Genomic DNA, 13,666 nt, shown 5'->3' with positions numbered 1-13,666 from the left:
TAAACATGGATGTAAAATATGGTATGTATGGCACAAACATACTATACATAGTTAACATTGACAAAAAAAAAATTGGCTTATTTCTCAAACTAAGTTTGTCTTATTCACTTCATAAAAAATTTATAAAACTTCTATTTAAAAAGCATCTTTTCTTATAAAACAGAGCTTCTTATAGACATTATTTTAGAAATTTCCAAAGTAAGCTTACTTGTTAAATCCCAAGAACCCTAGTTCATGATATGTTGGTTGTTTGTAACTTATTATAATAATAAGAGTAACTATTATTAAAAGGGCAGACTGCAACTGCTCTCCACTTTAAATTCCAAAGTCGCCATGCTGGGCTGTGCAGTACTGTGTTCTTTATTTTCTCTCTACTCTCTCTCTCTCTCTCTCTCTCTCTCTCTCTCTCTGACTCATTCATTATCCTGACCATCTAAATTAACGAGGGTCGATAACCTTTGTCAATGGGGGGCTGCAAGGCATTGACATTGGAGAAGCCGAAGCTAAAGCAGAAGAAGGGGTTGTGGTCGCCGGAAGAAGACCAGCGGCTGCGCAATTATATCCTCCGCCACGGCCACGGCTGCTGGAGCTCTGTTCCCATCAACGCCGGTGAGTTCTACATCCCTCCTGTTGATTAATTGCCAATGCGTGTGTATGTGTTGTATCCATGTACGCAATTTTCTGTAACTCTTCTCTTTCTGTTTCTTTTCCTTATTCTTTTTTAATAATGAGATTCTACAAACAAAGAGTTGGGATGGGGACGAGTTGTTGAGTGGCTCAACCATAAATAGGTCCTACAACTACATTAAACAAAATAACGCAGGAGTCCCGTACACATGGTGAGATTAATTAAGATGATGAGAAACCACCTTATAACTAAACCCCTTTGATTGATTAATTGATATTACTAACGTGACTCGCATCCTTTAATTTCCTGTCTTTTACAGAATTTAATAGGTTTTGAGTGGCGGGGATTGGGTCCTCTGTATAAACAATTTGCATAAGTTTAAGATGATTACTTTAGAAAAATAAAAATAAAAATAAAAATCCCCGCTGTGTTGAATGTATATCTTTTCCTTCATCAAAATTAAAAAGGACATTATTTACCGTCACGAAAAATGATTTTGACTAGACACAAGGGTAAGCTTCACGCCGACTCTTGTGAATTTCACATCCTTGTGTTTGGTTGGAAAACTACTCAAATAGATTTTGGGTAATATTTATCATTTTCCAATTAACAAATGGTCAAAAGTTACCTAATGTAATGTAAATATAATAATCATCTACGGTCCACTAACCTTCATATTTATATGAGGTTAGAAGCTAGCTAATGTTCTGAAATATTGTTTTTAATGACTGCTGGGACACATGTTTTTAGTAAGTCAGGAGGATGGCCGTTTGAGTCAACAATAAAAAGAAGCTATGGCAAGTCTCAAACTAAATTTCAAGTGACAGAGATTGATAGGGATAATTTGAGAGACTTGGTTTGCTAGATAACTAAACTACACCAATGATTACTTCCCAAAAAGGAAAATACATAACAAAAAACAGTATGAATCTTTGATTGTCATCAATTAGATGATGACCAATTTTTGTACATGCTGCAGGGTTGCAGAGGAATGGGAAAAGCTGCAGATTAAGGTGGATTAATTATCTACGGCCAGGATTAAAGCGAGGGATGTTCACTGCTGAAGAGGAGGAAACCATCCTGAACCTCCATCGTCTGTTGGGCAACAAGTAAGCAAAAATACTCGCTGCTTAATACTTTAATCCGCCATTCTTCTATTGTAAAGGAGCTATAGCTAGCTAGCAGATCATGTTTTCTCACCATTGAAGGCTGCCAAGTCAGCATTTGTGAGCTCACCAGCTGACGTGGCAGCTCCTAGTTGGCTCTAAATACTCCAAGTGGCGATGCCATGTCACTGGATTACACATGTCATTCTAGTTAGACATTAATTTTATTGTAAGACCCTGATGGTGGGTACTTAATTTCTCAATTGTTAGGTGGTCACAGATAGCCCAGCAGTTGCCTGGAAGAACTGACAATGAGATAAAGAATCACTGGCATTCTTACTTGAAGAAAAAAGTGGCAAAACTTGAAGAAAAGGAAGCTAATTCCAATACCCAATTCGACCATTCAAACCCGAATAGTGTAAGTTCTTCTGTACTACACTGCCCTGGAAACCCCACACCCGGAATCCCAAGTTTCGAATCATTTGCGCCCATGGAAAGATCGTCCATCGATACCGATCAGTCTGTCCCACAGATGTTTGGATCTCCCAAAGAAGCTAGCCAGAGCTCTATGCCGAAGATTTTGTTCGCAGAGTGGCTTCTGCCGGAGAGTGTCCAAAGCTGGACCTTGGCAAGTTCAAGTGAGGCAGGGGTTTGTGAGGATGCCTTTGATCATAATTTGGGGTTCCTTGATGGTTTTATGCATAGTTTTATGGCTGCCAATAAGCAGGGGTCTTTTGGCAGTGAGTTTCAACAAGGGCTAAGCAATGCCTCCACCACTCATGATGAGACATTTCGTTCCCAATTGATCAAGCTGGAGGATCAGATTCCTGAAAATGGGTTTGCTGATTTTTTCTCTGGGGACGAAATATGCAGCCAATTCAACGTGAACTGTGATGTAAATCATGTAATGTACATGTAAGGGCAATGGTTCTGAAGCAAAGCAGAGTTTGCCTGTACCTTTTTATTGAAACATGAAGTCAACAACAAAGTGGACTAGAAAATCAACTCGAACTACCGAAGGAAAAATCAGCATTAGGCTACTAGAATAAATTCTTTTATACTGCTTGGTTAATTACTTGCTTTCATTTGTATATGAGTACATACATCATATCTGTACATTCCTTGACATGTACCTTTTGCATACCATTGGCATCCCTTGAATAAATGCTTTGCTTTCCTTTTCAGAGAAAAGAGCTATTAGAGATCATTGGAGTTCAATTAGTAGTTGTTCTTCCGTTGATTGCTTCACTATAGACATCTTTACTTGAATTGAATTGATGCAATACTCAGTGGACTCTAATCATTTACCAAACAATTTGGACTGCTCTTTCTTGAATGACGAGTACATAAATTCCTGAAGCTGTGAAGCTAATGTCCCATTAACCAACATATCATCACTCTAGTTTTGCCTTTTGGTATTGTTTGATTTGCAAAATCTGAGATACCCTGAAATTACATATTTCTGTAATCCTACTCCACAGAAATCCTTCTAAAAAAATCTTAGAATGAGATGTTATGTGCTGATGTACATCACATTCATAAAAATCCCAAGCACTTACAAATTCTTAAAAGTCCATTATTGTTAGTGTTCACAGGCTTGCTTTTATCCATGCCAAACATTTGCTGGAATTTTTTAGTATACTTTGCTTGGGACATAAAAATCTGATTGCATATAAAATAGTGCATGATGACAAATTCGTCATACCAAATTTTTTTCTCATTGGCATTTGAGGGAGTTCTCTGCTGATGCTGTTAGGGTATGCTGAAGAGCTTTTGTCATTTGCTAACCATTATTGGAAATAAAAAAAACAGAGAAGTTTTGGATTTTTTAGTCCTCATTTCATAGCTTTGTCCCAGGAGCCTTTGGTTCTTGATTGTGGTTTTGGTAATATATATTTAAGTATTTATTTAATGTGATCAAGTAAGAAATGCTCATTTTTATTCCAATACAGTACACACTAAAGAACTGCTCATATACCCACATATATACTATGCATGTGGTGAAAAAAAAAATGACAACAAAAAAATAAATATCTAATCAATATATATTTATTTTTAGTAATTGGGTGCACCTTGGCTATCCACGATGCACAGGTAATATTAAATTTCAGCTACCCCGGCGAGTTGGTCTACACTCCACCGGCGGCGGAGTGAATGAGAATGACCATTGACGTGACGCCCTTTTGTTCAATTTTACTGAGTAGCCGCCGGCTTCCCTCAATTGTTGAATGGGAATCTGTACCAACATGCTCATGCTGCCTCCCCGCCAAACATGCAATTACTGAAGCAGCACACGTGTTTTAATACATTAATTCAGATGAGATATATATGTTTACTTTATTTTAACTTTTGAATTTTGTGGTAGTGTTTCAAGAATGCAATTTAGTTAAGTCTCGTTATTTTAGGAATTGCATTTTTCGAATAATGCACTATTTTTATTTATTTTTTATTACGCACCGAATTTCCACGTGTCCGTTTTACGATTTGCGTGACTAATCTCGCGCCCTTTGAAGTCGACCCTATAACTCCAAAGAGAGGTAAATTTCAGGAACCTAAGGACAGAAACGAATCCTGAATTCCTGATTGAAAGTAGAAAATGTTGTCTAATGAACCTAGAGAAATATGGTATTCTTTACCAATCTTACATATAATGCATGCATGTGGTAAAAAGAAATGACATTTGTTGCGTGAGATTTGTTTTGTTACATGAGATTTTTTTGTAGGTCCTTCTTTTGTTTTATTTTACTTGATCTTATAATCTTATTTTGGTTAGATGTTGGTGTTATTTTTTTTTTTTAGACCCTTAAAGTTGTCTTTTGTTTCTCCCTTCAATTGTCTTGTAACCATGGTATTCCTCTATCAAAAGTGAGAGTTTATCAATAATTAAATGGAGGTGTCACCCTATTTTAGATAAAAAAAAGTGGTAAAAAGAAATGAGAACAAAACAATAAATATTTAATTAATATATATCTTTATGTTTTGTAATTGGCTGCACCTAGCCATGATGCATAGTAATACTTGATTCCTACTAGCCGCCACGTTGGTCTACACTCCACCGAAAGCCCTCTCTTCGAGGCGATGGTTATTGGATGGGAGTTTGAACCAACATTCTGCGAGTTTTTTCCCGGATTATCTTTTTTTAAAAAATATATATTAAATAATATCTCTTTCTAGGAAATATTTCCCAGAATGACTCTGACGTAATCTCGTTACTCCAAATAACGACATTTACTTTTGACTGAAGGGCTCGTGCTGACGCGTGGCAAATCTCGCTACTTGGAGTAGTGAGATTCTCTTGGGATATTTATTGCTCTGCCAACGGCCTTTTGACGCGTGGTAAATCTCGCTACTCTAAGTAGCGAAATTTTCTTCGGATAATTAATGCTCTGTCAACCGCCTTTTGATGCGTGGTAAATCTCGCTACTCCAAATAGCGAGATTTACTTCGGATTTGAAATGACCATCCACCCGACTATCGACGCGTGGCAAATCTCGCTACTTTGAGTGGCAAGATTTGCTTCAGACTAACCTCGCCCTTTCTTCCTCCTTTCTTGCACGAACAGACAGTACCTTTGCTGCAGAGCCGAGCACAGGTTACCGTTGAAGGAGACTCCGAAGCGCTCAGGTGACCGTAGCGAGCTTCAAATCAAGAGTTATATAAGAACGAGATGGGGTAAGTTATGTTTTCCATGTTCGGTGCATAGATTTTTAAATTATTTTTATTTCATCCAAAGCTTTGATAAGCAGAGAGACAGAATTTGTGATTTGTGTTGAAAGATTCGTGAATAAACACTTTTCTTAAGGTTTGTATTTCATTTTTTTGGTATTTGAATTTGATTTTTTGCCGAGAATATTTAATTTTTTCCATTCAAACTGTTGTTCAATATTTAATTTTTTTTTAGATTGTTGTTTCATTGTAAAATGCATTATCTTTCCTACCCTAAAATTTGTTGAAGTTCCCTCCACTCACTAAATTTGTTGAATTTCCTTTTGCTCTTTTTAATATAATTGTGCAACTATAATTAAATTATATGGTTTACCTTCAAAAGATCGATGAGAAATTTTGTTGATGCTTTGAGTTAATGTGAGTGCACATTGTAATTATAAATTGTATTGTCATTTATCGTATTACATGCATATAATTTTCTATGAGTTAATGAATTTTAGAATTTTAATATTCACTTATTTTATTTCCTACACAAACTTTAATAATTTTTAGCTCATTTAAGAATGTAATGCCTATGATAGATTTCATAGATAACGTATAGAGTATATATATATATACGTGCCTTTGATGTTTCTTATATTTAATTTCAAACTTTAGTTTTCCTTGAATTTTAGTTTCAATTCCTAATGAATCAAACTCATACCTTGAACCAACCACGTAATAAAGTTCAAGTTGAGCCGAATGTTTGAAACATTTGGAATAGATTAGAATAAAACTCTATAATTATAATATAAGGAGTATCATTTGTGAAATTTTTATTCTCAAATAAGAGGTCCTAGTGACGGGATTAAGTCCCCTCTCCCTCTCTTATGATTACTAGAATACAATAATTAATAGGATAAAACATATTCATCTTTTTTTAAGTTTGCTTAAAAGATAAATATCTTTCCTAAAATTTAAAAAATGTCACAAACATCTCCTAAAGTATCAAAAATGTTAAAAACCTCATTTGATATTTGTCAAAAGAAAATGAACTTTCTCTTTAAAAAAAACTTGTCTTTTTGCAAAATTTAAAGTGAGATTTGTGTATTTTTAACAAATCTCAAGAGAGATCCTTGAAATTCTTAAAATGTCAGCGGACGTCCTACAAATTCTTAAAACCGCTGGGGAGATATTTAAAATTCTTGAAACCTTAGGAAATGTGATTGTATTTTTATCAAATTTTTGGGAAGATTAGTGTCTTTGCCTAAATTAATATACTTTATTAAAATTACCTAATAATTTAGTTCACCAATCACACTAAAAAACTGAAACTTGCAAAAATTATATTTAAAATAAATAAAAATATCCAAAGGAAGTAAGAGCAGATAAGGTGGGGAATTCATCATGAGACAAGCCCCATATGTATAAGACCCTAAGGTGGGGGGTGCCTGAGGAGGCCACAGTCTACAGAGCACCATTAAAGATCCAACGGTATGAGGGCGAAGTCGGCCTCGACTAGTCACCGTCGATGACGCCTGAGAACACCGTAGAGATGATAGCTAAAAGGTCACATTATTATAGGAGAGTAGTAATGAGTTTTTTCCTCCCCGAATTTATGTATTTTTCACCAATATATCGATATAAATGTAGTGTTCACATTTTAAAGCACTTGCCATAAGACGATCCCATTCCCATTTCATGAATCGAGATGTTATGCATCCTAAGTAACATTTTTCCAAAAGATCCCTTCAACTCCTTTGAGTATGGCTGTTCGGATCAGCAATGAATCCTTAAAAGGCTACTGAACAAAATTGAACTTCAAATTAAGTGGCAACCCAACCCATAATGAGGCAGAGTATGAAGTACCATTTTGGAAAAATTACTCTTAAGAGCGCCATTTCATAGTTCTTTGGATTCTAAGTTGAATTACCATTTTGGGAAAATCCGAAGTATATGTCATATGGGGAAAATCAATACATATTCATGTTTTAACAGTTTATTCATTACACTTTTCAATTAATATATTTGCTTTTTTGGTGGAAATTGAACTTAGCTCCAAACTCTAGAGTTTGTTTATTCATAGATGTTGAATTCATCTAATTATTTTCTTGGTGGGAAAGTTAGGTCCAAACTCTAAGTTCATTCATTCATTAGAATTTGTATACATCTATTTGGTTTATAGTTATTAGTTATTTCGTTAAGATATAATTTACACATATCACTTATACATACAATTTTGTCTTGCGTAGGTTTTTTTTATTTCCCGATCCCCGATCTAAATGACAGGAAGCTCAAGCAGTGCTCCGATGACGGTATTATTATATATAGGGGGGAACATTATAACCGCATTAGATGGTGTTAGGTATAGTAGTCAGCCAGTTCGACTAATTCGAATTGGCCGTAGGTGTAAATTAAGTAAATTATATACGAAAATATATAAATATTTGCATATTGATCCAGATCAATATGCATTGCAGGTGACCGCAAGATACCCTGCGCGAGAGTTAAATAATACAGCCTTCTACGAGGCGGTTTCCATATTAGATGATTATGGGCTGCGCATTGTATTGGACGCACACTGTGTCAGTGAGACATATTTAACGATGCGATTGTATGTCGAGACCATTCCTCAAGTGGGTGTCATCGCGGTTAGGCAACCAGACGCTCCCCCTGAGCAATTAGATGAAGTCGGTGAAGACACCGAACAAACACATCAGATCGATGTTGGTGGGAAGGTTCGTGCTATGTCTACGGTCAATTTTAACGAATATCCGGGATCGTCATTCCAGCCGTCAGAGTACGAAGCACCTGTTCCTCACACGTTTCCAAAGGGAGGTTGCGAAGACGTCCCAAGTGTGGGACCAGTATCGTTCCTCGCCATTGCAAACGACGCATTGGACGAGGGCATGAACATTACAAATGATGTTCATCTTGAAGACGAACACATGCACGAGCAGGAAATGGGTGAAGGGTTAAATGATGGCCCCGATGATGTGAACTTACCTCACCATGACATGGACGACGCAACGTTTGACGCGCAATTCATGGGCGAGCTTCCGATGTACGGTCATATTGACCTAGCTGCTGCAGATTTAACTGCGGTTGATGAGCTTCCTATACGCGTCACTCGTTGGAAAGAATCCTCTGAGTTGAGTAAGGGGATGCTCTTCGGATCGAAGGATCAGCTGATCGCCGCAGTGCGAATATATCACGCTCGCACCCACCATGACTTCCACGTGGTGCGATCTACTCCTGAGTTGCGGGTTACTAGGTGTAAGAACCACAATTGTGCGTGGAGATTGCATGCCATGTATCGGATGATACACCGTTTTTTTTTAAATCACCCAATATGGTGATCCGCATACGTGTCTGAATGAACTTCTATCGCAAGACCATAACCAAATCACGTCGTCCCTCATTGTTGGGGAGATAGTGAATATGATTAGGGGAGATGCGTCAATGTCGATCGCTACATTGAAGAAGTTCATTGATCGTCGATTCGGGTATTCAATCTCTTATAAGAAGGTTTGGTTGGGCAAACAGAAGGCAATAGCCCAAGTCTTCGGTGATTGGGAGAAATCATATGAAACGTTACCGAAGTGGATGGAAGCGATGCGCGCCTACAATCCTGGGACTATAGTCAAGTGGAGGTCAACTCCTGTTCCACGTAGCACTAATAGCGCAACCTTCGTATCTGTATTTTGGTCATTTGCAGCATCTATTTAGGTTTTCATCACTGCCCTTCCGTTATATGTGTGGACAGGACACACTTGTACGGTAAGTATAAGGGCAAACTACTTATTGCGACGTGCCCTGATGCAAATAGGCAAATATTTCCCTTTGCATTTGCTATTGTGCAAGAGGAAAGCCTCGACACATGGAATTGGTTTCTGTGTTCTCTGCGTTTGATTACCAACAGAGACGACATTTGCCTCATATCAGATCGACATACAGGGATTATCGCTGTGGTGCAGCACAATCCCGATTGGCAACCACCACGTACGCACCACCGATTCTACCTTCGATATGTGGTGAGCAACTTTAATACGAAAGTGTGGAGTGTCAATATGAAGCGAATGGCTGAGCGAGCGGGAAGGGAGCATCAGGTGAGAAAATTTGAAACGTAGATGGAAAGGATATTCGATGAGGCTGGAGAGCCAGCCAAGTCGTTCTTCGATCAGATCCCTCCTCATATGTGGACTCAGTGCCATGACGGTGGAAATAGGTATGGAAACATGATCACCAACCTGTTCGAATGTTTCAACACTGTCCTAAAAGGCGCACGTAGCCTTCCCATAACGGCTCTCGTGCAACTAACATTTTATCGCGTTGCACATTACTTTAATAGCCGATGGGAGGCTGCTCGTAACGCAATATCTGGAGGAAATACGTTGACTCTGCATATATTGCTAGCGATGGAAAGAATGAAGCTGAAGGCGACCGGACAACGAGTCACGATGTTCAACCAATCTAGGGGTACTTTTAGCATCATGACCACACAGCGGGGATCCCATAAAGGAAACAATGTCCAAACTTTGAGCATCCAGAGGTGCGAATTCTTCTGCGGGAAGTGGCAATCTTTACACTATCCCTGTTTTCACCTTCTTACAGCCTGTGCTGAGACACGACTAAATGTGAGCCAGTATGTTGAGCCATATTGGAGCACTGCCGAGCACTATGCAACATATGCTGCCGAATTTTATCCAATTATGCATGAGGCATATTGGCTAACTTGCTCATTGCCGAAATTGCGGGCAAATCCTGCATACGCTCAACATAAAAGTCAGCCTAGGAGCTCACATATACAGAACGAGATGGATGCTCGGGAAGGTCGGAAACATATCACGTGTAGCATATGTCGTCAAGAAGGACATAACCGCACAAGATGTCCGAGAAGTACACAACCTGGGGATGCATCTGGACCTTTGCACTGACCTATAACTTATAGGTTAAGGCAATTTGAGTACTCGTACTCCTCGCGTCATGACAAGTTTTCAGCTGCCATTCTACTCCCTCCTTCTGAACAAGGCGATTGTAAATAAGTCAGCCGCATCCATTTACGTGAAGATTCATGAACTTGGGCATGGGTCAGGAGAGCCTTTTTCCTATATTCCAAATGTAGGATCCTCAGGCCGCTTTCATTTTTCGGTGAACACGCGAATACTCCATGCTCAATTTGGCTCTGAGCAATTCACTGTGTTCATCAATCGAGGATTGTGCATCTTGAGATGAAAACTTGGTGAGATATTTTCATTTGTACACATATAGGATAAACCCTGAGATTTTTGTTCAGTTCCACCATACAAAGCACCCGTGACAGATACTCAATTCTGATGATTTTTATGTTTATGCTTTCAATATGCTGGCTTGTTTGCAGGATCGATCCAGGGCCTTCTGATACTAGTGTACTGAGTATGGGCGATCGGCACCGGTCCAGTCGGGCATGGACCGATTTGCATGCTGACGTGTTATATTGCCGAGGGGGCAGTCAGAGCGTACATGATAGGATAGGCGCAGACCTTCGCATTATTGATTGGATACGTGACGCGGGTTTTTATGGGATATATCATATTGGCCATATCCAGTTGGATTAGCTTCTTGTGACCGCATTGGTGGAGCGATGGAAGCCAAAGACACATACTTTCCACTTGCCGCACGGGGAGGCGACTATCACATTACAGGTTGTCGTGGTGTTGTTCAGGCTACCGATTGATGGGTTGCATATCACTGGTTGTATAGCTGGACCAGTACAGGATGGAGGCGCCGGTCAAAGAGGAGGACATCGCCGCATGTGCGAGAGATTGTTAAGAGTGGTGCCTCCAGATGGTGAGCTTGTTGGTGCCCGCATTCACATGCGGCTTCTAAAGGGGGAGATGTTTCGCCAGCTTCTAGCTGATGCCGATGATCACACTATAGCATGTCATGCATGTGGCCACATGCTGCGATTGATATGTGGGACACTGTTCTGCGACCTATCGGGGAGTTACGCACACTTGATGTTCCTTCCACTACTCGCGGAGCGAGCAGAGATACGCCATTATAGTTGGGGCTCTGCGATGTTAGCCTGGCTATACCGAGAGATGTGTCGCGCTACTGACGTTTCGCACTCACAGATTAGAGGAGCACTCCGCTTATTGCAGGTTTGGGCGTGGGAGAGATTCACGTCGTTAGCTACTACGCGCCGCGGTCTCTAGCGTCTTATTCAGAGGGACGAGGACGGACGGCCGATTGACCCAGCTCCACTCGCGTGGAGGTTAGTAACTCCATTTACAATCATTTCCTTGAGTTGTACTACGTACTAGTGGTTACACCTTGTTAACTTACATTTCATTGTATACAGGTGGAGGGATCAGTTGTTGGCGCCTAATGTTGCGCAACACACGCTGCCCTAGTACAGATTCAAGCTGGACATGCACCGGGAGCACGAGGTAGTCTCAGTTATGTGTATTGACAGTATTTTTCAATATTTGCATATATTCTCGTACCACCTGTTACATTTACTATATGTATATGCGCAGTTCGTATGGGTGCCCTATACTGATGACATTGTTGCCGACCTACCGACTAGCTACGTAGTTGGGTCGGACCTCTAGGTTGCTCAAGTGCCACTCATATATTTTCATATTGTCGAGTGGCATCTCCCAAACCGAGTGATGCGCCAGTTTGGCTTTCGACAAGGCATCCCAAGCCGCTTCTGTACTTTCGGGGTCAATGTACGTGGGGAGGACTTGCACGAGATTGATGATCGTGGTCAGGGGAACACAGATTGGGATGCGGAGCACGCGATGTACGTGATTATGTGGGGACATAGGCGGGAGTACATCGTGGAGGGAGTGCGGGCAGACGGCCCAATGCGTCCGGAGGATCCGCATTACACGTGGTATAGGTCGAGCACATGTCGCTTCGTAGATAGGACTGCGACGGTCTACATGAGCCTCGTATGCTTACTCAAACGTATACCTAATTTGTTACCGTTTACATTACCAGTTCAATGTTGTAAGCACTATTTTCGTATACTGCAGGCTGACGTATTACACTAGGTCGACTCGCTATCATCAGACCTCGCTGTGAGCGATTTAGTGAGAGCTGGTTTGGACATTGTCTACGAGGACGGGCGACGGATCCCTACCCTACGCCAGCCCCGGGCCCACAAGGTGGTTGAGCAGCTCCAGTACGAGGGGGTCGAGCAGCTACCTCCAGCCATCCATCGAGTCCGGCCTTCTCACTGCCCATTGTACAAAAGGAGTATGTGTTTGGGCCGTCCGCACCGTATGCCCCATTGTCAGCTGCTGATTTTGTGGGATCCTCCAATAGACCGGTGGATTATCGATCTAACTCTGCCGCGACGCCGTCGATGTCGTACTTACTAGATGACCCTCTCGATGCGGAGGAGGTGGACGCACCCGAGTTGCCAGCTCGGACTCATCCAAAGACTACATACGACATAACTCCCCGTCCGCTTCACCTAGAGATAGATTATCCAGTACGTATGGGCGATGACGATGGACATGTAGCCCCTCGACATGACCGGACGCCAGACTCGAACGAGCAGCCAGGTGAGGGCAGACGCAGACAGCAGCCACCCCGACACCGGAGCCGACCTCCATGCGGTACCGAGTAGGCAATATATGTATTTGTTAATTAGTTCATACTTTCATTTGTACATCAGATATATGTTTACAACTTCATTTGTACATAATGTATTTATTCATTATTCATTTGGGCATGATGTATTTATTCATGACTTCATTTGTACAACATGTATTTGTATAGAATATATCATTTGTACATAATGTATTTGTTTGGAGTATCATTTGTACATAATGTAATTTTCTTAATTCTGAATCTATAAAGCAACACTAGGTAAAGTGCCAAGCAGGTATCATTTAGTGTAGTAATTTGATATGTTGAATGTAAACGAATCTTATGAATGTAATGTTGTGAACATACTGGCATCAATTGTATTTGAATAATGTTTTCTTTGCACAGGTGCGTGGATGGATATGCTCAATTTGTAAACAAGACTCTGCCGAAATTAGTATAGTATTTTGATAGGTTCAATATATACAAATCTCGTGAATGTAATGTTGTGAACATACTGGTATCAATTGTATTTGAATAATGTTTTCTTTGCACAGGTGCGTGGATGGATATGCTCAATTTGTAAACAAGACTCTGCTGAAATTAGTATAGTAATTTGATAGGTTGAATGTATACGAATCTCGTTGATAGGGATCAACATGCCTAATCTATCCCTTTTACTGATATGATGACACATGGACGA

The 13,666-nt window shown here is 40.1% G+C and overlaps 1 protein-coding gene across 1 annotated transcript; it reads left to right on the top strand.

Moving 5' to 3' along the window:
• The first annotated feature begins 464 nt into the window (after positions 1 to 464).
• Positions 465 to 2,988, top strand: LOC131145690 (transcription factor LAF1-like). The gene is made up of 4 exons (XM_058094889.1): positions 465 to 609; positions 1,608 to 1,737; positions 2,005 to 2,638; positions 2,920 to 2,988. The coding sequence occupies exons 1-4, from the start codon at positions 465 to 467 to the stop codon at positions 2,986 to 2,988; spliced, it is 978 nt and encodes a 325-aa protein (XP_057950872.1).
• Positions 2,989 to 13,666: the final 10,678 nt, after the last annotated feature.

Source organism: Malania oleifera, chromosome 13 (genome assembly GCF_029873635.1).
Source record: "Malania oleifera isolate guangnan ecotype guangnan chromosome 13, ASM2987363v1, whole genome shotgun sequence".
In the NCBI taxonomy this organism is placed as follows: domain Eukaryota; kingdom Viridiplantae; phylum Streptophyta; class Magnoliopsida; order Santalales; family Ximeniaceae; genus Malania; species Malania oleifera.
This window is presented reverse-complemented; position numbering and strand designations above follow the sequence as displayed.

Excerpts from the sequence above, each read along its gene's own strand:
- LOC131145690 (XM_058094889.1), top strand. The coding sequence starts at position 465 with ATGGGGGGCTGCAAGGCATTGACATTGGAGAAGCCGAAGCTAAAGCAG. Across the intron at positions 1,738-2,004 it reads CATCGTCTGTTGGGCAACAA|GTGGTCACAGATAGCCCAGC; the intron begins GTAAGCAAAAAT and ends CTCAATTGTTAG. Across the intron at positions 2,639-2,919 it reads TGAACTGTGATGTAAATCAT|AGAAAAGAGCTATTAGAGAT; the intron begins GTAATGTACATG and ends TTTCCTTTTCAG.